Below are 24,780 nucleotides of genomic sequence, written 5' to 3'. Positions count from 1 at the left end.
AGCAGGTGCTGGAGACCTCAGTCCTGGGTAGGGGCAGTTAACCTCCAGACTCACTCCGGGACTGGAGGAGATCCGGTGCCCCTCGGCCGAGAGGGACAGTCCCAGACCGTCTTACTGGACACGAGCTGCAGCCACGCCACCTTGCCGACTCTTCCAGAAGTAGCTTAGCTTGCTGCCTCTTGAAGCTGTTTACTGAGCACTCACTGGATTTGTGCAGTTATCGTCCATTCGTGGAACAGTTGACAAGGTAGGCTTCCGTTTTACCTAAGTCCAGTTTTAGTGATGTGTCAGGACTCGGGCGTTTAGAGGTCGGTCCTGTCCACAGATCCCTACTGCTGTTTTATCGTGACAGCTGACTTGCCTCCTTTGACCCCTTCCACAAAATGCAAGCTTCCAGCTGTAGAGACTAAGGTTGGTCTGCTTATTTGCTCTTTTCTCCGCTTAACCTCCAGGACATCCAAGTAATTATCAGATGCATGTGCGAATGAACAAATTTACACTACGTGAAAAAGCGAGGATTCCAAGCTGCTGGGAGGAGGAAGGAAAGGTGCATTCTGTGACAGTTAATGTTGGTGGTCTAGATTTTTTGAATTGGGAATGTGCACAGTGCCTTCGAGTGGTAGCCTGTACAAAAGGGAAACGGAAGAAGGAAACTGCTTTTGGCCTGTTTGCCTTCGCTTGCTGATAAGTACGTCTATCCTGTTACTGCCACCACGGAATTCCTTTGCTAACTTTAGAATCAGCCTCTTCCAGCTACCAGCTCAAACTAAAGGCCAGCAGCTCTTCAGCAACTCTCCAGGCCTTCAGCACCAGATTGGAATTGCCTAGACACCCATCCTTGTGGACTAAGCAACTAGCATTGTTTGTCTGCCCAGACCATGTTGAGTAAACCAATCTAATAACTCCCCGTTTAATGTATATTCACCAGTTCTGTTCCTGTAGAGCACTGGTTCTCAGTCTTCCTAATGCTTTGACTCTTTAATACAGTTCCTCATGCTGTGACCCTCATCTTGAAAATTATTTTTGTTGCTACTTGATAACTGTAATTTTGCTACTGTTATGTGTTGTAATGCTAATATCTATGTTTTCCAATGGTCTTAAGAGACCCTTGTGAAAGGGTCATTCAACACCCAAGGGGTCAAGACCTGCAGGTTGAGAACCACTGCTCTAGAGTAACCTAATATAGATTCATTCCCCCACACACACCCAGAAACTATGATATATAAGCAAAAGACCAATAATTTTTTTAAAAGCTCAAACAAAGCATTATGAGACAAAAAAGGAAATATCCCAAAATACTATTGAGTTGGTTTTGAATTGGCCATCAAGTGTTGGACATGAGCCCGCCCTGGAGTATGGTTTGTATCCCCAGTATCCATTATACAGATTCATTCTTTTTGTTTGTTTGTTTGTTTTTCGAGACAGGGTTTCTCTGTGACTTTGGAGGCTGTCCTGGAACTAGCTCTTGTAGACCAGGCTGGTCTCTCTGGTTAATTTCATCACTGGGTAAAGGCCAGGCATCACCCTGGAAGTAGAAACTTGAGCCATGAAGAGACACTGCTTACTGGCTTGCTCCTCATGGCTTGCTCCAACTGCTTTCTTATTCAACTCAGAACCACTAGCCCAGGGGTAATATCACCCACAATGGGCTCCCACATCAATCATCAGTCAAGAAAATGCCGATATGATGAAGGCACTTCCTCAGTTGAGGTTTCCTCTTCCCAGATATGTCTAGGTCTGTGTCAAGTGACAATACATAAATAAAATAACCAGCATAGGCTGTAACTCAGTCTAACATGTTTGAAGCCCCAGCTTCCATCCTCCAGGACTTCAAAAATAAATGAATAAAAAAGGACGGAAGGGCCGGGCGTTGGTGGCTCATGCCTTTAATCCAAGCACTCTAGAGGCAGACGCAGGCGGATCTCTGTGAGTTTGAGGCCAGCCTGGTCTCCAGAGCGAGAGCCAGGATAGGCTCCAAAGCTACACAGAGAAACCCTGTCTCGAAAAACCAAAAAAATAATTTAAAAAAAAAGGAAGGAAGGAAGGATTACATTTTAGTAAGATGGGGAGAAGGAAAACAGACTCAGGAATAAATAACAATAATTGTCTTTTATTCATGACAAAACCTGCAGGAGGTAGGGGCTTCTTTAGTCTAAGAATCCAGCCCACTCTCTGGAGTAGATATAGGGCAGAAAAGGTTGGGCTGGGGGTCAGTTGGAAGGCTTCCTCTTTTGGCCTGCATTGGCCAGTGCCAGAAGTAACAAATGAGTCAATGTCAGGTGATCAGTAAGTATCTCTCATGGCCAGCCATCAGTGGGGGGTCATAAGGCAAAAAAGGTAAGAATCTAGAAAACAAGTTACTTTAGTTTTAGAATTTGTGATGGCCATTCCTGGTTGTCATTTTGACTATATCTGGACTATGATCTCTATTGGTCAAAGATTTTTAACACTTTTTGAAATATTGGCCATTTGTATTTTAATTTAGGAAAACAGAACTCTATACTTATTAAACCTTAGGTTGACTTCTGTGCATCATTTTGTTTGGGTATTTTCCTTTTGGTTCGCCAGTAAAAACCAGCAAAGCTGAGGGAAACCAAACTTAGACTGAAGCTGGTCCCCCTCCCTCCACCCTTACCTTCCCCCCTTTCTCTCTCTTAGCAGATTCTCACTGTGTAGGCTATGTTGGACATAGAGTTGGTCCTGACAGCCTCACAAATGCTGAGGTCTCAGGTGTGCATCACCACCCCTGACACTCAGGCTAATCTTTATTTTTGAGAAGGATCTCATGTAGCTCGGGCTGGCCTCAGATTCACTGTGTAGTCAACGCTGAACTTCTATTTGCCTGTCTTCACCTCCCAAGTGCTGAGATCACAGGCATGTGCTAGCACACCCAGATTACTCAGTCTGGGGATCAAACCCAAGGCTAGGCAAGCAGTCTACCAACTGAGCTGTGTCGTGAGATATTGTGACAGTGTATTGCTGTGATTGGTGTAATAAAAAGCTGAATGGCCAATAGCTAGGGAAGAGGTATAGGTGGGACTTCCAAGCAAAGAAAAATCTGAGAGGAAGGCAGAGTCACCAGCAAGACTCAAGGAAGCAACATGTGTGGAGAGATGAAGTAACAAGCCACCTGACACAATGTAAATGGGTTAATCTAAGTTATAAGAGCTAGTGGGAGCCGGGCGTTCATGGTACACCCCTTTGATCACAGCACTCGGGAGGCAGAGGCAGAGGCAGGCGGATCTCTGTGAGTTCAAGGCCAGCCTGCTCTCCAGAGCGACTGCCAGGATGGGCTCCAAAGCTACACAGAGAAACCCTGTCTCGAAAAACCAAAAAAAAAAAAAAAAAAAAAAAAAAAAAAAAAAAAAAAGAGCTAGTGGGACAAGCCTAAGCTAAGGCCAAACTTTCATAATTATGTCTCCATGTCCATTTGTGAGCTGGCAGCCCAAAGAAAAATTTGACTACAGAACTACATCCCCAGCCCTCAAATACACACACACATATATACAGAGACACACATAAAAAGAGAGAGTGTTGGGTTGTATGATTTATGTCTGTGTATGCAAGTGCTCCCACCTGCCATACATGTGGAGGTCATAGGGCAACTTTGGGTGTTAGTCTCCACCTTCCATCTCAGGGCAGGAGCACTGGAATTACAGACATGTATCGTGCTCAACTCTATTTGGCTTCTGGGGATTCAAATTCAGTTCTTCACATTTGCCCACTAAGCCGGTGGTTCTCAACCTTCCTAATGCTGCAGCCCTTTAATACAGTTCTTTGTGTTGTAGTGATCCCCAACCATAAAATTATTTTGTTGCAACTTCATACCTAATTGTGCTACAGTTATGAATCATAAATGCCTGATATGCAGGATAGCTGATATATGGCCCTCAAAGGGGTCATGACTAAGCTATCTGTCTCTTCAGCCCCTTCAAAACATACATATGTTGTCTTCTAATTGTGTGTGTCTGGTACGTATGTATATAGTGAATGTGTGGTGGGTGTATGTGTGCATACACTTGCATGTGTGTGGAGGCCCAAGGATGCTAAGTATCTTCCTAATTGATCTCTATTTAAAAATATTTTTAGATTTACACTTACTGGTTTGTGCATGGATACACATGTTATAGTGCACATGAGAAACTAAGAGAACTTTCAGGAGTCTGTTCTTTCTGTCTACCATGTAGGTTTGGGGTATGGAGCTAAAGTCATCAGGCTTGGCAGCAAGCGCCTTTACTGGATGAGCTCACTTGCCAGTCCATCCATCTTTACTTTTTAAGAGTTCCTTTTCTCTCTCTGTGTGTTTCCATTTATTTGGACTGATTTATTTATTCTGAGGCAGGATCTCTCTGTGTAGTCCTGGCTGTCCTGGGACTCAATACATAGTCCGGACTGGTCTCTGAACTCACAGAGCTCCTTCTGCCTCAGCTTCCTGAGTGCTAAGATCAACAACTGCCTCTGCTTCCTGAGTGCTGAGATTAAAGAAATGTGTCGCCATACCCAGTTCAAAGTATATTTTATATTACATTTTTATTACATGTATTTATATGTGAGCAAGTGTACACATGAAGGTCAGAGGAGTCAGTTCTCTTCTTCCACCATGTGGGTCCTGGGGATTGAACTCAGGTTGTAAGCCTTGGTGGCAAGCACCTGTACCCAAATAATAATAACAGCCCCGGGTATTTTTACTGAATTAAAAATATAGCCTGGCGGACTGGAGAGATGGCTCAGAGATTAAGAGCACTGTCTGCTCTTCCAGAGGTCCTGAGTTCAATTCCCAGCAACCACATGGTGGCTCACAACCATCCGTTATGAGATCTGGTGTCCTCTTTTGATGTGCAGATATACATGGAAGCAGAATGCTATATACATAATAAATAAAATCATATATATATATATATATCCTGGCATAGTGGTGCATGCCTTTAATCCCAGCACTTGGGAGGCAGAGGCAGAAGGATCTCTTGAGTTCAAGGCCAGCCTGGTCTACAGAGTGAGCTCCAGAAAGCCAGGGATACACAGAGTACACAGAGAAACCTTGTCTCAGAAAACCCAATAAGTAATAAAATAACAATGATGAGCTGGGTGGTGGTAGTACAGGGATTTTTTGAAACCCTGCCTCAAAAAAAAAAAAAAGAAAAAGAAAAAAGAAAAAGAAAAAAAAAAAAAAACAAAAACCTGGAACTAGGCTGCTCTCTGTATTTATGTACTTTTCACTTCTGATTGTTTCAGGTAGCCTTCATGGCTGTACCACATGATTCACAGGAAACTTCCTATCTGCTCCCTCCAAACCCCGAGGACTGGGAGGAACAAGGCATCCCTGACTTTGTCTATGGACAGAAGGACCTCGCAGGGAAGGGAGTTCAGTGGCCTAGGAATGCAGGCAGCACCCTGGACTCACTGCCACGGTCCCGCTTTGATTCTGCCCTCTGCTCTGCATGGAAGCAGAGAGTGGAACTGGGCCTGTTTCGATATCGCCTAGAAGATCTGCAAACCCAAATCCTCCCTGGTTCCGTGGGGTTTGTAGCTCAGCTGAATATAGAGCGAGGAGTACAAAGGAGGCCCCCCCAGAATATCAAAAGTGTGAGGCAGGAGTTTGACCCAGAACAGTTTAACTTCACAAAAATCCGACCTGGAGAAGTCCTTTTCCGTTTGCAACGGGAGCCTAATGGCCCAGCTGCCTCAAAGCAAGAGGACATCTTTGTGGTGATCAATGTCAGCCCCCTGGAGTGGGGCCATGTGCTGCTGGTGCCAGAGCCTGCTCATGGGCTCCCGCAACGTCTGCTGCCTGGTGTGCTGCGGGCCGGGCTTGAAGCTGTGCTACTGAGCTTGCACCCAGGCTTCCGGGTAGGCTTCAACAGCCTGGGAGGTTTGGCCTCTGTGAACCATCTCCACCTGCATGGCTACTACCTGGCCCACCCACTGCCTGTGGAGGGCGCCCCAAGCACACCTCTAGACCCCAAAGCCTGTATATATCTGCTGCAGAACCTCCCAGCTCCTGGCTTCCTCTTTTACACTAGTGGGCCAGGGCCTGACCTGGAAGCCTTGATTAGCAGGGTATGCCGGGCCACTGACTATCTGAGTGACCATGAGATTGCACATAACTTATTTGTGACCCGGGGAGCTCCACCTGGGCAGGCATCACCTTCCTCGGACCTCACTGGGATCCGAGTCATTTTGTGGGCCAGGAAGTCCAGCTTTGGAATAAAGGATAGTGGGGCTTTCAATGTTGCGCTCTGTGAGCTGGCTGGCCACCTACCCGTTAAAACATCCCAGGACTTCGGCAGCTTGACAGAGGCAGCTGCAATGGCCCTCATTCAGGACTGTCTGCTGCCCCAAACTCAGGCAGATGAGGTGCAGGCAGCACTGGTGGCCCTGATGGCCCAAGAAGGGCTATAATTCTTCAGGTTTTACTGATTCAAGGCCCTTTCCGAAGGCTGTTAATCACTGGCATTTGGGCAGTTCTTTTCATGACTGCCTCCCACACTCAGATTAAGGAGTATAAAGAAAGCACTGAATGAATGTATTCTTGTGAATATTTCAACTACTTCTCACCTCTTTTCTTAGACAAGCTAAAGGTGCTTGCCACCACCACCTGGCTAGAATAATACGTTTCTTAATCATATAGAATACTGATTTTAAGAACAGAAGAATGAGCATGGTGGTAGTGGCACACACATTGGGGGCAGAGGCAGGCAGATCTCTGTGAGTTCAAGGCCAATCTGGTCTACAGACTGAGTTGCAGGACAAGCTCCAAAGCTACACAGAGAAACCCTGTCTCAAAAAGAAAAAAAAAAAAAAAAAAAAAAAAAAAAAAGGGAAAGAAAAGACTAGAAGAATGACAGTCTGGAGAGATGGCTCAGCAGTTAAGAGCACTTGTTACTCTTGTAGAGAACCAGGGTTTGGTTCCTAGCACCCACGTGGCAGCTAACAACCATATGTAAAGCCAGTTCCAGGGAATTGACAAGCTCTTCTGGCCTTTGAGGGCATTGCATACATGTGGTACATATACACAAATGCATCCAAAATACTCATACCCATGAAATAATAAATAAATCTTTATAATAATAAAAGGGAGGGCTGGGGAAATGGCTCAGTGGTTAAGAGCACTGGCTGCTCTTCCAGAGGACATGGATAAAATTCCCAGAATCCACGTGGCAGCTTACAACCATTTGTAACTCCAGTTACAGGAGATCCAACACAGTTTTCTGGCCTCCTGGCTCTGCATACATGGTGCACAGATATGCACTCAGGCACACACAGGTTTAACAAGTAATTTTTTAAATAATAAAAAATGCTGGAGAAATTGCTCAGTGGTTAAGAGCACTTGTTGCACTTCAGAGGACAAGGTTCAGCTCCCATCACCCACATGGTAACTCACAACCATGTGTAACTCCAGTTCCAAGGGATCTGATGCCCTTTTCTGACTTGCATGGGCACCAGGCAAGAATGTGGTTCACATATGTGCAGGCAAAAACTCATACACATAAAATATTTTAATATTTTAATAAGAATGACAAAAGCTTCCATCACTGCACAACCAATTACTTGGGAAAATTTCAGAGTAAGCAGAAATTACTCATATTCATGTACTTTCTGCAGTGGTTGTTTGTTTTTATTTTCGAGACAGGTTTGTCTGTGTGACTTTGGCTGTTCTGGAACTCCCTCTGTAAACCAGGCTGGGCTCAGACTCACAGAAATCCACCTGCTTCTGCCTTCTGAGTGCTGGGACTAAAGTAATCACTACCGCCCAGCTCAATGTTTATCTTTTTTATGAACAAAAATGTTTGATTCTAGCTGGGCTTTGGTGGCACACTCCTTTAACCCCAGCCCTCTGGAGGCAGAGGCAGGCGGATCTCTGTGAGTTCGAGGCCAGCCTGGTCTCCAGAGCAAGTTGCCAGGATAGGCTCCAAAGCTACACAGAGAAACCCTGTCTCGAAAAAACAACAAAAATGTTTGATTCTTTGGATTTTTCACATAATCTGAATGCCAAGTTGGGTTGGGTTTGGCGGAGGAAGCGAGTGGAATTCAAAGTGGGGGAATGTCAGGTATAGGAAAGGGACAATGACAGAGCAATTGGATAAGATAGCTGTTATTTCCTTTTCTTTCAGTTAAAAAATTATGGTGGCGGGCACCATGCCAAAGCGTGGGTGTAGCGGTCAGAGGACAACTTTCCGTTGCCCTAGTTCTCTTTTTCCACCACTTGGGTTGCAGGGGACGGACTCAAGTCCTCAACACTTTTACCTGCTGAACCACCTAGCCGACCCCTGTAATTCGTTAATGGAACTGTTTCAGTTTATCAGGGTGAAAGGCATGTGGCCTAATTGCTGCTGTCCTATCAAAGGCGGGGACTTTTCTTATAGCACCATTTCTAAAATGCAGAAGAAACACAAGCAGCTATTTGTCCCAAATACAGACTTTTTTGCCATAGCCACCGGATTCCAGGAAAGGTTCGGTGGGAAAGGTGCGAACCCGCGCCAATGCGGAAGGACTACAAAGTCCCATAATGCCTCGGAAGAATTCCTCTTGGCTGAGCCTCTGTACACTTTTTTTTTTTTTTAAGATTTCTTTGTTATGTATACAGTGTTCTGTCTGCATGTCTCCCTGCAGGCCAGAAGAGGGCACCAGATCTCATTAGAGATGGTTGTGAGCCACCATGTGGATGCTGGACTTGAACTTGAAATCTCTGGAGGAGCAGCCAGTGCTCTTAACCTCTGAGCCATCTCTTCAGCACCCCCTGTACACTCTGACCTCCAGCCTCACTCGGCAAAAGCAATCAGCTCCGTGCCAAGATGGCTTCGGCTGGCGCGAAAGTGGGTGTGGTTCCCAAGCAGGCCACGCCCCCAGAACGCTACTCCAATAGGGGCCGCCTTCGTGTCCATAGCGACGGCGGCGGCGGCGGCCGTCGGCTTGCTTAAGAAGGCGCCGCCGCCGCCAGGATCTCGGAGCTTGGAGTTAACCCCGAGGGGGAGCGGGCTCCCCCTCGCGACGGCGGGGACAGACAGTCCTGTGGAACGAAGAGACGGTCCCCGACGTCCAGCAACGCCCAGGAAGAGCCTCAGCGGGCGAGGGGCGGCCATGAGCGACCAGCTGAGTCCAGCCCCGGGCTGCTAGGGGCAGCTCCAGCAGCCCCTGAGCTCTCCTCGAAACCTCGGGTGGGCAGTGTCTGCCGTGGGTTTCCTTTCCTCTATCAGAGCCCGACCCCGACGTACTCGTATAGGGAAACTGAATCCTGGCTCAGGGAAAGGGCTTTCTCGAGAACCTTTGATCATCAGCTGTATTTTAAAGCAAAGAGTCCTCCAGTTCTGTCAGCCACCTCTCTTTCCATTCAAAAAACAAAACAGCCGCGGCCGTGGCTTCTACCAGCTCTGTTCTGCATGCACTGCAATGTGTTGTATGATCCAGGGTAATCCTGGATGATGGGTCTTTTAGAGAAGGACTTTACATCCTACCAATATCCCATGCTCCCCACAGCCCTCTACTTGGGAAACAACCTAGTCTACAGTAGGATTGGTCTGAAAGGGCAACATTTCCTTATAGCACCATAAAGGGTCTCTGGGTGAATTCCTGCTGGACTTCCTGGGCCTGAAAAGTCTGATAAATATTTTATTCCCATCCCTTTCCCCTTAGAATCTAAGAGGATGGAGCCTAGTACCTGTAAGACCAGTGAATCTGAGGAAGACTATGTTGAGGAAGAAGAATCTGAGGAAGAATGTGTTAGAGAGGAAGCCACCACCCGTAACTCTTCCCAGCAGGCACTTGGGAAGACTGACTATAAAGAGTTTGAGAATGGGGTTGCCTTATCTGTTATAGCCAAGAAAATTCCAAAGAAAACCATAAGTGCAACAGACACAGATGATTTGGAAGGTGGGAGGAGAAAGAGAAAGCGGAAACGAAGGTAACTTTTCCCTAGATCCCTCGCAGGTCTGGCTCCAGAGAGTCACCCCTTGGCCTCACACTACCATTTGGTAAGGGAATGATGGGATCTAAGCTTTTCACTTTAGCCTTTGGGAGAGGGGAAGAGAGCCAGGTTGTGGTGAACATTAATAATCCCAGCAATAGGAAGGCTGAGAGGAAAGAATTACTATGTTTTCCAGGCCAGTTTGGGACCCTGATTCAAAAGCCATATAACAATGGGCTGCTGAGATGGCTCAATTGGGGAAGAGAGCTTGGTGCACACAGCATAAAGGCCTGAGTTTGAATCCCCAATGCTCACACACACACAAAAAAAAAGCCAGTCATGTTTGGCATATGCCTTTGAGCCCAGCACTCAAGAGGCAGAGGCAGGATGCTCTCTGAGTTGCAGGCCAGCCTGGTCTACAGAGCAAATGCCAGGACAGCCAGGCCTATACAGAGAAACTCCCTCTCTCGAAAATCCAAAAAGAAAGGAAAGGCTGGAACAGCATTAATCTTTTCTGCAACAGAAAAAAAATTCAGAGCTATTTGGATCTGCCCATCTTGGAATTTTAGCATGTTGGTTTAGTATTTAAGATGCTTCTAGAGAAAATGAATTTGTATTATAAATTGGTTAGCTATTTCTTCACCTGAGCTCCTGGCAGCCTGGAGCCTGTTCTTCCCCTCTACTCTGCCTGATTTCTGTTCTTCCTTCATTTCAGACCTCTGGCCATCAATCTGACCAACTGCAAGTATGAGAGTGGTAAGCACTGGTCTCATCACTCACAGCCATGTGTCCAAGAGGGACCGTTGTTCTTATTTGTTCTTATTCCTGGGACAGAGCCACAGCCATTCTCCCAGCTCCTGGCTCCTGCCTAGGTTACCTACTACGTATACTAAGGTTCCTGGATGTCCCCAGATTTAGCTCCTAACAGCTGAGATGTGGTTATTGCTTTTAGTCTCACTGGTAGGGGAGGTATCTCCACAGTCAGCTGGCAAAAACAAACAAACAAACAAAAAAAAACCACAAGCCAGCCAGGTGTTGGTGGCACACGCCTTTAATCCCAGCACTTGGGAGGCAGAGGCAGGCAGATCTCTGTGAGTTCGAGGCCAGCCTGGTCTCCAGAGCAAGTGCCAGGATAGGCTCCAAAGCTACACAGAGAGACCCTGTCTCAAAAAAAAAAAAAAAGGTGTGCACCACCACTGCCTAGCAAAATAATATCTTAAACAAAACAACAAAAAACAGCTGCTTTTGAAAGATTGAGGATATAGCTCGATGCTAAAAGGCTTACCTGCCATACAAAAGACCCTCGGTTTAATCTGCAACACCACAAGAACCAAAACCATGTTTTTCCCCTGAGAGGCTCTCAGGGGGCTTAACAACCAAAAGTAATAGCCCTGCTAGGTCAAGGTTTTCATCTCTGTCCACTCTGACATCTGTACAAAGAGCCACTCAGAATCTTAAATGCCATTGTGCTCCGATCTAGGGTCACACAGTCCTGACCCAGAGCAGCAGAGTGTCTGGCCCTTGTTTTCTCTGCTAGCCTCATGAACTTGAGATTGCAGCCTGGTAATTAAGATGCTGAGGTAAGAACCACATGCCTTTACAATCTGTTCTCTGTTTAGGTCTGTTCCTTCTTCGGCCTAGCTAGAGTTCCCAGGCTTATGGCTGGTGCCCAGGCTGGCATCATTGATCTCCCTTGTCTCTACAGTGCGCCGGGCAGCCCAAATGTGTGGCCTGAAGGAAGTGGGGGAGGATGAAGAGTGGACTGTATACTGGACAGACTGCTCTGTCTCATTGGAACGAGTCATGGACATGAAGAGGTTTCAGGTACCAATGTCCTGGCCCAACATCCAAAATGAGTATTCCCACCCTGTCTGCCCTGGCACCGGGGGACTGCCTCTTTCCATTGTTGCACCTTACAGAGAGGCCACCCCCAGGTCTTCTGCTCCAATAAAAATATTCTCCTCTTGGCTCTCTGGAGCTTCTGTTACCTGAAAAAGGTGTTGGGTGGGTGCATCCCTCTCATGTTATTTATTCTGACTGGAGGCAACTGACTAGCCTGCCTGCCTCATTGAGAGCAGGTGTGCCCATCTTGGGGCGAGGACTGGAAGCTGCTTCAAGGCTAAGAGCAGAAGGCTGGGGATGTAGCTCAGTGCTCTGTGATAGAATACTTGCCTAGTGTGCAAAAGGCACTGAGTTCAATTTCCAGGATCTAAAACAAAGGTGGGGGTAATGATGAGGTCAGATGGATGGTTTAGTATCCAAGCAGCATAGCATCACACATCTACCAAGAAAGTGTGGAAGAGCCCAGGGTGGTAATATACACCAGTGATCCCAGCATGTGGGAGGTGGAAACAAGGCTTAAGGCCATCCTACATAAGACCCAGTGTTAAAAGAAAAATAGTCCCCCAATAGAGAAGGGGGCAGGAGAGCCATCCAGCAATCGTATGAATGGGGCTGGTCTGATATGGAGGTACAGGATTGTAATCCCAGCAGTCAGCAGGCTGAGTCAAGAGGATGAGGTATTTGAGGCTATACATCTTGGGCTGTATATCAAGACCCTGGTTCAACAACAACAAAAAACAAGACAGTGTGTCATCGTGTCTGGTGAAGTCATGTGCGGCTTAATGACGAGGCTACACTTGTGAGAGTCGGTTGTAAGGCGATTGCATCGTGGGAACATCATTAGTGCAGTAAGCAAATGTCTGCCCAGTTGCTAGGTGATGAGGTTTCCTAGGACCACCATGGGGTCTGTGCTCTGTCCTTACCTGAATTGTCCTTATGCAGCACATGACTAATTAAAAAGGGTCTGTAGGCTTCTTAAGGAGAATCCAGCAAGGGAGTCCAGGATACTCTAACTTGTCCTAATCTTGTCTTTTGTTTGTTTGTGTTTGTTTTTGAGACAGGGTTTCTCTATAGCTTTGGAGCCTGTCCTGGAACTTGCACTTTAGACCAGGCTGGCCTTGAACTCAGAGAGATCTGCCTGCCTCTGCCTTCTGAGTGCTGGGATTAAAGGTGTGTGCACCATCGACAGCTCCTAACCTTGTCTTAAGGAAGGAAGCTAGCAGAGAGCAACTGCTATAGATGCTGGAGAAGCTACAAAGAAGGGGTATATGGGGAGCAGCTGTCAGAAGAGGAGCACTAATTAACAGTAATTAATAGGTTTTACCAAGGGATTCCTGTGTATTGGTCAGATACTGTTAGGTGTTTTTGTTGTTGTTGTTTTGTTTTGTTTTTTGTTTTGGTTTGTTTTAGTTTTTTCCAGACAGGGTTTCTCTGTATTGCTTTGGAGGCTGTCCTGGAACTCACTCTGTAGACCAGGCTGGTCTAGAACTCACAGAGATCCACCTGTCTCTGCCTCCTGAGCTGCTAGGTGTTTTTATATTGCTTCTTCACTAAATCCTTAACATCCCTGAGTGGCAGACAGCAGTTTGTTAAAAAAAGAGGACAGGAAGTTTCAGAACACAGAATTCACACAGCTAGTGATTGAGGAGGTCAGCTGAATGCACTCAGCTGTCGTATGCGTTTGTCTTCCATCCCTGCAGAGTAGACCAGCTAAGGGCCTCCCACAGATACCTTCTCATGCCATACGGTCTCTGGGTGCTGTGGCATGCATTCCCTACAGTCTTCTTAGTTTCTTTGTCTCCTTTGTGTCTTCAAGGAAATGTGATTCTTACTATTTCTCTGTGCTATCATGTATCATTATTCTTCTATTAAAAGTAAGTGTGTGTGTGTGTGTGTGTGTGTGTGTTTTGCTGAGAATTGAACCTAGGGCCTCCTGCCTACTATTGAAATGCTCCATCACAGAGCTTTATCTCCAGACAGCATCAGTATTCTGATGGACCAAGAGAAGGTGGGCTGGGTGAGGAGGTGGCTGGAGAGCACAAGGTCCTGGCTAGTCTACACTTATCCAGCTGCCCTTCCGTTCTCAGCCTTGTTGGAGATGTGTCCTGGGGAGACCATGGAGTGACTTCCTCCCTGCATTATGGAAACTTCCTGTTTCACCCTTGCTGACTAGATGCAGTGCTACTCTCCACTGGGACTTCTTTCTTTCCTTCCCAGTCCCTTTTCTGTGGTTTCAAGGGATGCCCAAGTCCTAGGAACTGCCACATGCTACAGTGGAGCAGTGTAACCAACTGACTGTGTTTCAGAAAATCAACCACTTCCCTGGCATGACAGAAATCTGCCGCAAAGATCTGCTGGCTCGGAACCTCAATCGCATGCAGAAGCTCTATCCTACTGAGTACAACATCTTCCCACGAACCTGGTGTCTACCTGCAGAGTGAGTGAACTGAGTACTGGGGGCAGGATGAGGAGTCACTCCCTGTGATCTTGCGACCCAGACATGTTTAAGAGGGTTGGAACTGGACCAAGAAAGATTCAGTGGTGGCACACGCCTTTAATCAGAGTACTCGGGAGGCAGAGGCAGGCGGATTTCCATAAATTTGAGGGCAGCCTGATCTACATAGCAAGTACAGGCTAGCCGTGGCTGCAAAGAGAGACTGTCTTAAAAAAGAAAAGTTTCTGCTGGCCAAAGCAAAAGTGGGTCCAAGGCTAAGTGCTCCAAGAAGACCATGGAAATAGATAACAAGATGGCCATGGGGGTTCCAAGGCAGTCAAGATGCACAGAAACCCTTTGACCAGCCTCTCTCTGCATGTAGCTATGGGGACTTCCAGGCCTACGGTCGTCAGCGGAAAACCCGCACTTATATCTGCAAGCCAGATAGCGGCTGTCAGGGGCGTGGCATCTTTATCACCAGAACCCCCAAGGAAATCAAGCCAGGAGAGCATATGATCTGCCAGCAGTACATCACCAAGGTGAAGGCCACCTCGGAACCCCCAGGCCTTTCCCCACACTGGCATGCCTTATCCCTTGTACATTAGGGCAGAAGTCAAGTATTGGCTCCTGCCCTCTCTGCTATCCCTTTTACCTTACAGACTATAGCCATTGTTCTGAGCTAGCCAGCCTGGGTTTGACTCGCAGTCATCCCACTTCCCAGACATAACAACTTGGGCAGTTATCTGGCCCTTTCCTTGGCGCTGTTTCCTCACTGTTAAATGAGAATAACAACAGTAACTTCTTTATATGATTGTTGTGAGGATTTAGTGTTATGTATGGAAGCTCTTGTAATAACCATATATTGCATGTAATAAGCACTTCAGAAGTTCATTAGTATTCCCTCTGGGTTTGCATGCTCTTAGCCCTTCCTCATTGATGGCTTCAAGTTTGACATGCGAATCTATGTTCTGATCACTTCCTGTGACCCTCTCCGGATCTTCATGTATGAGGAAGGCCTGGCCCGTTTTGCCACCATGCCGTATGTGGAACCTAGCCATAACAACCTGGTGAGGAGGCAGGGTGGCCCCCCTCTTCTCCTCCATTGCCATGAGTGCTTTGGTTCTAGGGACAAGCATGGTAGAAAAGTTTATCATTGCCTGCTATGACCAAGGAAGGAAGCCAGTAAGAACCATAGCACCTTGCTGGGTGGTGAGCGAGAAAAGGTTCTTTCTGGAGCTCCCCAGCACAGCCTCTTTCCCAGGATCATACAGGACAGACAGTCCCTGGTGAAGAGAGCTAGGAGATGAGCCATCTTGGGGCAGGGCAGTGGGTAATAAGAAGGCACTGAAGGCCTGGAGAGGCTACACAGAGGCAGCACGAGCCAATACAGGTCCATTCACTTCACAGGAGGAAGTCTGCATGCACCTGACCAACTATGCAATCAATAAACACAATGAGAATTTTGTCCGAGACGATGCAATGGGCAGTAAGAGGTATCCCCTATTCTGTTTTCCCTTGCTTCCTCTGCCTTTAGTTCCACAGTCTCAGGAGTCCCATGAAACCAAACTGTCTCTTGGGAAGCTCATTTCTCAGGAACCTCTGCTTTTGAAGACCCTAGTCCTGTGTCTGAGCTCTAAGTGCAGACTCGACAACCTACAGCCCTAAGAACCAATCCCAGCTCCCAGCTGCTAGCAGCCCTTTGAAGTCCAGGGTCCCAGACATGGAATTGGGGTTAACATCAGGGAGCCTCCTGCCTGTAGCCAGACCCTGCTGGCATGGAAATTGCTCTTCCTCTGAGCACTGGGCCTCATAGGAAGCTGTCGACACTCAATGCCTGGCTGCGAGAGCACAGCTATGATCCCCGAGAGCTGTGGGGGGACATCGAGGACATCATCATCAAAACCATCATCTCAGCCCACTCTGTTCTTCGCCACAACTACCGAACCTGTTTCCCCCAATATCTGTGTGGAGGTACATGTGCCTGCTTTGAGATTCTGGGTTTTGACATCTTACTGGACCACAAGCTCAAGCCCTGGCTTCTAGAGGTAAGATTTCTTTCCTCAACTTGCCAAGGCCGAAGTCAGAGGCCTCGCCCTGGAAGAAATGCACTTACATGGTAGAATAGGGAGGATGCGGGGAGGGGGGGCGAGGTAGAAGTCTCAGGGTGGGCAAGAACCAGGTGAAAGCATAAGGGTTCTATCATTTGCTGAGACAAACACTGGGAGTCTTTGACCTCTACACAAGTGGTTGGCACAGTACTTGAGAACTGAAGGAAGGAAAGTCATAGCTTCAGAATTAGCGTCAGCTACATAGTGAATCTGAAACTAGCCTGGATTCTATGAGACCCAGTCTCAAGAAGCTAAGAAAAGCAAGCCAGCAAACAAGTATAGCAATCTGTTCAGGATTACCAAGTGCTTCTTGAGTGAGTCTTGCCCTTCAGGACCCTGTGTCTGTAGTCAAGTTGTCTTTTTTTCCCCCACTAGCCCATGGATGGGTCAGATGTCTTCCCAGTTGTTGGCTCAGGCCACAGGAGGGAGCTGTTCCTCCCCAGGCCCCCATAACACCTGCCAGAGACCACCACCTGCTCAGGTGGTCTAGGAAAGGGGCAATAAGGACTCCTCTTGGCAGGTAAACCACTCCCCAAGCTTCACCACAGACTCCCGCCTGGATCGAGAGGTCAAAGATGCACTTCTCTGTGATGCTATGAACCTTGTCAACCTTCGGGGCTGTGACAAAAAAAAGGTGATTGAAGAAGACAAACGGCGAGTCAAGGAGAGGCTTTTCCCGTGTCACCAACAACCACGAGAAGCCAGGTGTGCCCCGTATCTGATAGATATTTGTTTATCTGAGACATGTCCGTGCCTGGCATGGAATGAGATATGTAGACCAGGTCAGTCTCAAACTCCCAGAGATCTGCCTGCCTCTGCCTCCCAGTTTCTGGAACTAAAGGTATGCATCACTATGTCCAATTCATTTACTTTTAAGTTAATATAGTACTGTGTGTGTGTGTGTGTGTGTGTGTGTGTGTGTGTGTGTGTCTGTACTGTGCTATGCCAGACCTGTGGTAGTTGGTTCTTTCCTTCCACCATTTTGGGTCATGGGAATTGAACTCAGGCCCTTAGGCTTGGCAGCAAACGCCATCACCCATTGAGCCACCTTTCAGTTCCTGGTAGGTGTTTAGTTGTGCAACTTCTTTGTTATTACTTTTCTGAGAGAAGGAGAAGGCCACAAAGAGCTGTTAGCTTTTAAAAACTTTTTTTGCATAGATTATATACTACATATTGCAAAGACATTTTTTTTTTTTTTTGGTTTTTCGAGACAGGGTTTCTCTGTGTAGCTTTTGGAGCCTATCCTGGCACTCACTCTGGAGACCAGGCTGGCCTCAAACTCACAGAGATCCACCTGCCTCTGCCTCCCAAGTACTGGGATTAAAGGCGTGAGCCACCAATAGCCGGCCAGAGACACATTTCTTAAAAACACATTGAGTAGCCTTTTTCATGCTCCTCTCCTTCAGCAAATCAGTTTTCAGCTGACCCATGTTACTACTGTAATGTTTATACTTGTACAAGCATTTAAAAGTCTAGATGTAGGGCTGGAGAGATGGCTCAGTGGTTAAGAGCACTGACTGCTGTTCCAAAGGACCTGTGTTCAATTCCTAGAGCCCACATGGTGGCTTAAAATCATCTGTAACTCCAGTCCTAGAGGATCTGCCCCCTCCCTTTGTGGACACTGCACATACATGGTGCACAGTCATACAGGCAAGCAAAACATCCATACATGTAGAAATAAATATCTTTAAAAGTCTAAATGTGTTTATACAAAATATTTTCTTGTCTCCCCAGACGGTTAAATAAGTAACACTCTGTAGGTTTCTTCACCAGGCACATAAGGAACTTTATATAGTATGATTGGCTGGTGTGGGGCTGTACTTTACATAGTGTGATTATCTGGTGTGGGATTGTTTGTTCTGTTACTATTTTCTGATATGCATTCTTGCTATGTACAGTAGCTCAGCTAGCCCAGGGAGGCCTTAAACTATGATGCACCATAACTCCCAGTTGTTTACTATTTTTATTTATTCTTCAGAATTTCATACACACATACAATATATATGATCAAATTCACCCCTCACTGCAACCCTTAACTTCTCCTAGATCCACCCTCCTAATTTCTTTTCTTTTTTTTTAATATTATTTATTTTATGTATATGAGTGTTCTATCTTCATGCCAGAAGAGGGCATCAGATCCCACTGTAAATGGTTGTGAGCCATCATGTGGTTTCTGGGAATTGAACTCAGGACCTTTGGAAGAACTGCCAGCGCTCTTAACTGCTGAGCTATCTTTCCAGTCCATCTTGTTTTTTTTTTTTTTTAAATAAAAATGACCCACTGGGTCTGATTTGTGTTTGTCTATATACTTGTTGGGAGTGGGGTTATCCACTGAAGTTTTGTTTACTTACCAGGAGTCACACTTTTTTTTAAAAATTTTTTTTTTTTTTTTTTTTTTGTTTTTCAAGACAGGGTTTCTCTGTGTAGCTTTGAAGCCTGTCCTGGAACTCACTCTGTAGACCAGGCTGGCCTCGAACTCACAGAGATCTGCCTGCCTCTGCCTAGGAGTCACACTCTTAAAGAAAACTGTCTCTCCTCCTGGAAGCCATCAAATGTCAGTAGTTTCTCATCCAGGGCTGGGGGTTTGTGAGTCCCTCCCTGCTCAACTGGAATGTTGACTGCATTGGTTTTGTGCAGATCTTGTGCTGTGAGCTCATGGGAGCATCGGTTCTGTTAGGTCCAGAAGATACTTCATTTGCTCCAGTTCTCCCTCTGGCTTCCACAAAGGTGCCTGAGCCTTGAGGGGAACTGATCTGTTGTCTACCAACGCTCATCTAGAAACCAATTCCTGAGAATCCTTGCAATAATGACACATAGGAAACAGTTCAGTTGTTTTGAAACTGAGTTATTCTTTGTCACACATTATTTTCACCATAAAATAGGTTACAAACATGACAGCTGGTTGCTAATACTGAAATTATAACTTGTTAATGAGACATAAAATTGAATTGAATTAATCTGGAGAATAGTATTGTACTTCTCTATTTGCATTTTGATATACAGAGACAAAGTGTATTTGATTCCTTGAAATGACCATAGTGACTGGCACATGGCAGGCATTCAAATGTCTGTGTGATGAATGGGGGTGAAGGATAATAGTAAGCACCCTGAATAATCCCAAAAGTCTGGTGACAGGCACATCTGACTGAATCATGTCTTTCAGTGGGGAAAATGTGTGGGAACTACCTGGTGTCATGGTGTAGGACTATCACCCCAGCGCTTAGGAGGTAGATTCTGGAGAATCATAAGGTCAAGGCTAGCTTGAGCAATTTAGCAAGATCTTGTCTCAAGTAAATGGCCAAACAAATATTAAAAACACGAGGGGTTTTCTTTTTTACAGTCTCGGAATGAATTGTGTTCCTCACAGCAATAAGCATGAGGCTAGCTAGCTGGCCTTGATCTCACTAAGGAGCTAGGGTTGGATTTGGACTCTAGCTTCTCCTGCCGATGCCTTCCCAGTGTTAGGATTATAAGCCTGGAGCACAACTGGTTTAATCTTTTTCTTTTACATTTTCTGTGGGAACCCAAAAGACTTACCAGGAGTCACACTTTTTTAAAAGACTTACCAGGAGTTTTTTTTTTTTTGTTTTTCAAGACAGGGTTTCTCTGTGTAGCTTTGAAGCCTGTCCTGGAACTCACTCTGTAGACCAGGCTGGCCTCGAACTCACAGAGATCCGCCTGCCTCTGCCTAGGAGTCACACTCTTAAAGAAAACTGTCTCTCCTCCTGTTTCTGTGGGAACCCAAAACAATTTAGTGGTAACTAAATTGTTTGCTTATGAATAGATCACTTTGTACTTAGGTTGAGAATCAGAATTCTGGAAACCACACCTAATTTATGATTATGCACATGGTGGGGCTGGCCGTGAGCTTGGATGCTTCCCTACATAGGTAGGAGGCAGGGAGACCAGACAGTCAGTAGGAGGGTCTGAAAACCTTAGCCAGTATTTTTTCCTTCTGGAACATTCTCACAGTCCTCCTCTGACTTCCCCGAGCTTGGTTTCTATAGGCGAGAACAGATTGAATCATCCCAGGCTGCCATGCAGGACCAAGAACGATATGAAGATTCCCACTTAGGGGGCTACCGGCGGATCTACCCTGGGCCTGACTCAGAGAAATATGCACCCTTCTTCAAGCACAATGGCTCCCTCTTCCAGGAGACTGCTGCCTCCAAGGCCAGAGAGGAGTGTGCCAGGTACCTTAGCTGCATTTCCCTTTGTACAGGTGGGTTAAGGGCAAATCCTGAAGTTGAATTGCTCCCTAGCAGGGGAAGAGGAAGCCACACACTTGAGGAAGGGGAAATAGAGCAAAAATTCTAACAGGTTCTCTTTGTGTCCAGGCACATACATACATGCCTTCACTTGAATGTATGATGTGTATGTATGGAATGCATTTGTGCACATATATGCATGTGGAGGCCAGAGGACAACCTTGGACTTGCTCTCTATCTGGTTTGTGCGTTTTTACATATGTAAAGATTACATTTACTAATTTGTGTGTGTTTGTCTACCATGGTGCACATGTGGAAGTCAAAAGAGCCTCCAGTAGTCAATTGTCACCTTCCACCATGGGGTTTCCAGCAAATGAACTCAGGTGGTCATGTTTGGTGGTAAGCACCTTTACCAACCAGCTGAGCCATTTTGCCAGTCCCATTATGTCTTTATCCTTTATTAGAATTATTATTTTTAAGTGTTTTGTTTTTTGTTTTTTTGTTTTTTTTTTTGTTTGTTTTTTGAGACAGGGTTTCTCTGTGTAGCTTTGGAGCCTATCCTGGCACTCACTCTGGAGACCAGGCTGGCTTTGAACTTACAGAGATCTGCCCACCTCTGCCTCCCGAGTGCTGGAACTAAAGGTGTGCACCAACAACGCCCAGCAAGTGTTTTGTTTTTGAAACTGGGTCTCAATATATAGCTTTGGCTGGCCTGGAACCTGCTATATAGATGAGGCTGACCTGAAATGTATAGAGAATCTGCCTGCCTGTGCTTCCCAAATGCTGAGACTAAAAGTGTGTACCACTATTTCTGGCCCACTTTATTTTTTGGCCTGAAACTCACTACAAGTAGGCTAGTCTAGCTGGCCAGCAAGAGTCCCAGGGACCTGCCTATTTTTGCCTCTCCAGTGCTGAGATACAAGTGTGTGCTACCACACCTGGCTTTTTTTTTTTTTTTTAAACACAGGTTTTGAGGCTTGAACTCAGGTTCTCATGCTTTCAGGTCAAGGACTTTACTGCCTGAGCTTCATCCCAGTCCACTAACAGATTTTTTTTTTTTTTTTTTTTTTTGGTTTTTCGAGACAGGGTTTCTCTGTGTAGCTTTGGGGTCTATCCTGGCACTCGCTCTGGAGACCAGGCTGGCCTCGAACTCACAGAGATCTGCCTGCCTTTGCCTCCCAAGTGCTGGGATTAAAGGCTTGCACCACCAATGCCCAGCTCACTAACAGATTCTTAATGAGTCTTTCCTTTAGTGTGTTCCCTATACTCTCATTCATTCCTTCTCATCAGTTCCAACAACACATCGTGATTTCCTCATATTAGCCCTGTTTTCCCTCACCCACCCCCTTCTCCCCACACAGTCTCTCCAGTGTCTGAAACTGCTGTGTCTTGTCAGGCAGCAACTGGAAGAGATTCGCCTAAAGCAGGAACAACAGGAGAACCCAGGCACCAAGAAGCGAAAGGAAAACAAGGAGCAGAACCAGGGTGAATCAGCTGGGGAGAAAAGCCGATCCAGAGCAGGAACACGGAGCCTTGTCACCAACTTGGCTTATAGGAACCGGATCCGGGATAAAGAGGTGTCAGGGGCTGTGGCTCTTATCTTTTCACATGAAACTAACTAAATTGGGGCTACTAGAGAAGGGAATCGCTGCTGTCCTGTCATCTCCTTGCTTGAGAGAGATGAGTCTAACTAGTTAAATTGAATCTGACCTTTTGGAACAGAAGGTGAGAGAAAGGACAGCTAAGGGAACCTTACAGTGGGGTCTGGGGAGGGAAGGCAGTAGAGTGGGGGCATGCGTCCCGCAGCCATCCTTGCTGATGATGTGAGCCTCATCTTGGACATCCTGTTATCTCTCCTGTGCCTTGTGGCAGCTACCAGTAATCCTGGACACCATGCAGCCTCAGGACATTGTGGAAGAGGAAGAGCTTGAGCGGATGAAGCTCCTGTTACAAAGAGAGAATCTCATCCGAAGCCTGGGTATTGTAGAGCAGCTCACTCGCATGTTGTACCCCAGCCACCGGGGCCACAGAAAGCTTCATGAGTATCGGGTGAGGGTCCCCGAGAAGCCTCTCACAAAAACAGGGAACAAGGGTTGTGATACCAACACATGGTTGTGGTTACATCAAAGGAGGTTTATGTGATGGTATCTGCCACTGGAGCCTGGGAGAGGGTCTGTTGGTTCCATGATGTCTGCTCCCAAGCTCCCTTGGGTTTGGTATTGCAGCCCAGCAAAGTGCAGCTCCCATCTTTCTCAAATGCAAGAGACTTTCTCTCTCTCTCTCTCTCTATTCTTGTTTCACAGTAACCCACAACTTATGACTGACAAATAACAAGGCCACCACCATGCTCAGTGGCTTCTGTGTAATCTTCCTAGCATTGCCAATGCCCCGGTTCTAATGGGAACTAAGTAAACAGTCTTGGGCCAATAAAACAGCTGCCGTTTTCACTATTCCCTGGGATAGTAATGAACCTGTTGGGCCCTATGTTTTTGTTGAACCCCAAAAGAATAACTAGTTAAACAGTGGCTATGGCCTAGAAGAGATTGTTCTATTTTTCAGTTACATGTTTCTTCCAACACTCTATCCAGCCTCACAAGAAATACAAGGGGCTGCTCTTCTCCTCTAGCCTAGATTTCACCAGGACGGGCTGGGCAGTCAAGAACTGCAACCTGTGAATTTGGTCCCATTGGTGTTCCTGAGAGGGGCTGCCTCAGAACAGGTCCCTCATTTCCTGCAACCACTTCGACCCCACGAATTGATCCCCAGGATCTTAGGGCCACTATCAAGCATGAATCCCGCAGTTGCACAGCATTCCCGGTACCATCTGCAGCCCAAGACCTTCAACTGGATAGGAGATCCAGCAATCACTGGCCCCTGTTCATTGTCAATGAAGAAATCTGGGAGGCACTATTTTTCCAGCTCTAGAGTCAGGCTCACTAGCCGTAAGTATACAAAACTAGCTTTGGTCACTCTGACTGGTGCAAATTTCCAGTAGCAACTATTAGAGCTGGGATACTCCTGAGATATAAAGTGGTACTCCTGGTAGTGTAGTGATGGTGGAAGGCACTGGACCCCTTTATTTACCTCTTCCTATGTAGTGACCCTGGCGATAGACATGGCAGAAACAGTCCCAGCCCTCAACAAAGGTTAACAGGGAAATGGACATGCAACAGACTAATTAAAATACAGTGTGGTAAAGATGCTGGAGGGGGCATGGGATGCCACTCTTCTGTGTAATTGGACCACAGTTGGGAAAGAGGTGAGGACACCTCTTCTGTGAGTACCACAACTTAGTGGGGAATCCATGTTTCTACTGCAGAAGGCCAAGCCAGCAGAAGGCTAGAAGCCATAAACCGAGCCCTGTCAGGATCAGTGCCACCCACTTTAACCCCAAAACAGGGCTATCTTCTGCAGCCCGAAAGACAGGACTCATGGACTGAATGCTGCACCTTGCCCTCCATGGTAAATTCTGAACACAAAGGAGCCAAGGCTGGGGATCTCACCCTATGCCCTGCCTCTGCACCAGTGCTGCAGCATTCCAGCCCACTCCTCAACATCATCCAACACAGGTAAAGAAGGAAGCCCAGCACTCAACCAAAAGAGCAAATGGCCTTCAATCATTGCTAACTGAAAGACTGCCACCAAGTTCCAGTTTGAAAAGCTCTGGCCAGGACCTTTGTTTGCAAAAGGCAAAATACAAAGACACCAAGAAATGTTCAACATTCTAAGATTCTTTGGGGGATCGGTAAAGACCAAAAGATGAAGAGCTAAGGCCAGAATTTATGAATCTCTGCTCATCAAGCCTTAGGCTGGGTTTATCGCTAAGCGATGGGTCTGAACCCTGGGTGTAGCCTGGGGCTGGAGGTCACTGGGCAAAAGGAGTTCCTTTCCCAGTGGAGTCAAATGCCCAAGGTACGGTGTAGTCGCCATCAGAAGATTGCTGAGGGTTCGCCCTTCCTGCCACAGTGGCAGAATCAGGCAGGCCTGGGCAGCCTGTGCCAGAGGGGCGGCTCTGGGCAACGAACCAGTCTTTTTATTAAAGTTTATGTCGTTTTCCAGGCGCGTCCTGTACCTCCTTTCGATCCTCGCGTCTGAGGCAAGTTCTTCTTACAGTTACAGTAGGGAAGCCCAGTGCGGTGGCTTCGGCCCGTAATCCCGGTTACCCGGGAAACTGAGGCAAGGTGATAATGCACGGCTAGGACAATTCAGTCTCAAAAGATGTTTTGCTTTTTTTTTAATGGCTAGGGAGATAACTCAGTGCCAGGAGCTTGCCTAGCATGTTCGAGT

General features: G+C 46.7%; 2 protein-coding genes across 3 annotated transcripts; both read left to right on the top strand.

The window, feature by feature from the left end:
• Window positions 1-104: 104 nt before the first annotated feature.
• On the top strand, window positions 105-6,526 carry Gdpgp1 (GDP-D-glucose phosphorylase 1). 2 transcript variants are annotated; one of them, XM_027408231.1, is made up of 3 exons: window positions 105-247; window positions 453-688; window positions 5,233-6,526. In XM_027408231.1, exon 3 carries the CDS (start codon window positions 5,242-5,244, stop codon window positions 6,397-6,399), a length of 1,158 nt encoding a protein of 385 aa, XP_027264032.1. In that variant the 5' UTR covers window positions 105-247; window positions 453-688; window positions 5,233-5,241; the 3' UTR covers window positions 6,400-6,526. The 2 variants fall into 2 exon arrangements, with proteins under 2 accessions (XP_027264032.1, XP_027264033.1); XM_027408232.2 differs by lacking the exon at window positions 453-688 and having other exon boundaries at window positions 114-247.
• On the top strand, window positions 109-24,549 carry LOC100772034 (tubulin polyglutamylase TTLL13). The gene is given in 16 exon segments (XM_027408236.2): window positions 109-247; window positions 8,611-9,898; window positions 10,617-10,657; window positions 11,607-11,725; window positions 14,050-14,180; window positions 14,560-14,716; window positions 15,101-15,244; window positions 15,585-15,670; window positions 15,991-16,222; window positions 16,806-16,990; window positions 20,293-20,478; window positions 21,890-22,070; window positions 22,366-22,542; window positions 23,120-23,458; window positions 24,063-24,184; window positions 24,186-24,549. Coding segments are annotated over 15 exon segments (2,436 nt in total). The 5' UTR covers window positions 109-247; window positions 8,611-9,641; the 3' UTR covers window positions 24,265-24,549.
• The last annotated feature ends 231 nt before the right edge of the window (window positions 24,550-24,780 follow it).

The sequence above is a fragment of the Cricetulus griseus genome, chromosome 3, assembly GCF_003668045.3.
Source record: "Cricetulus griseus strain 17A/GY chromosome 3, alternate assembly CriGri-PICRH-1.0, whole genome shotgun sequence".
NCBI classification, from domain to species: domain Eukaryota; kingdom Metazoa; phylum Chordata; class Mammalia; order Rodentia; family Cricetidae; genus Cricetulus; species Cricetulus griseus.
Note: the sequence above shows the minus strand (reverse complement) of the source record. Positions and strands in the feature narration are given on the sequence as shown.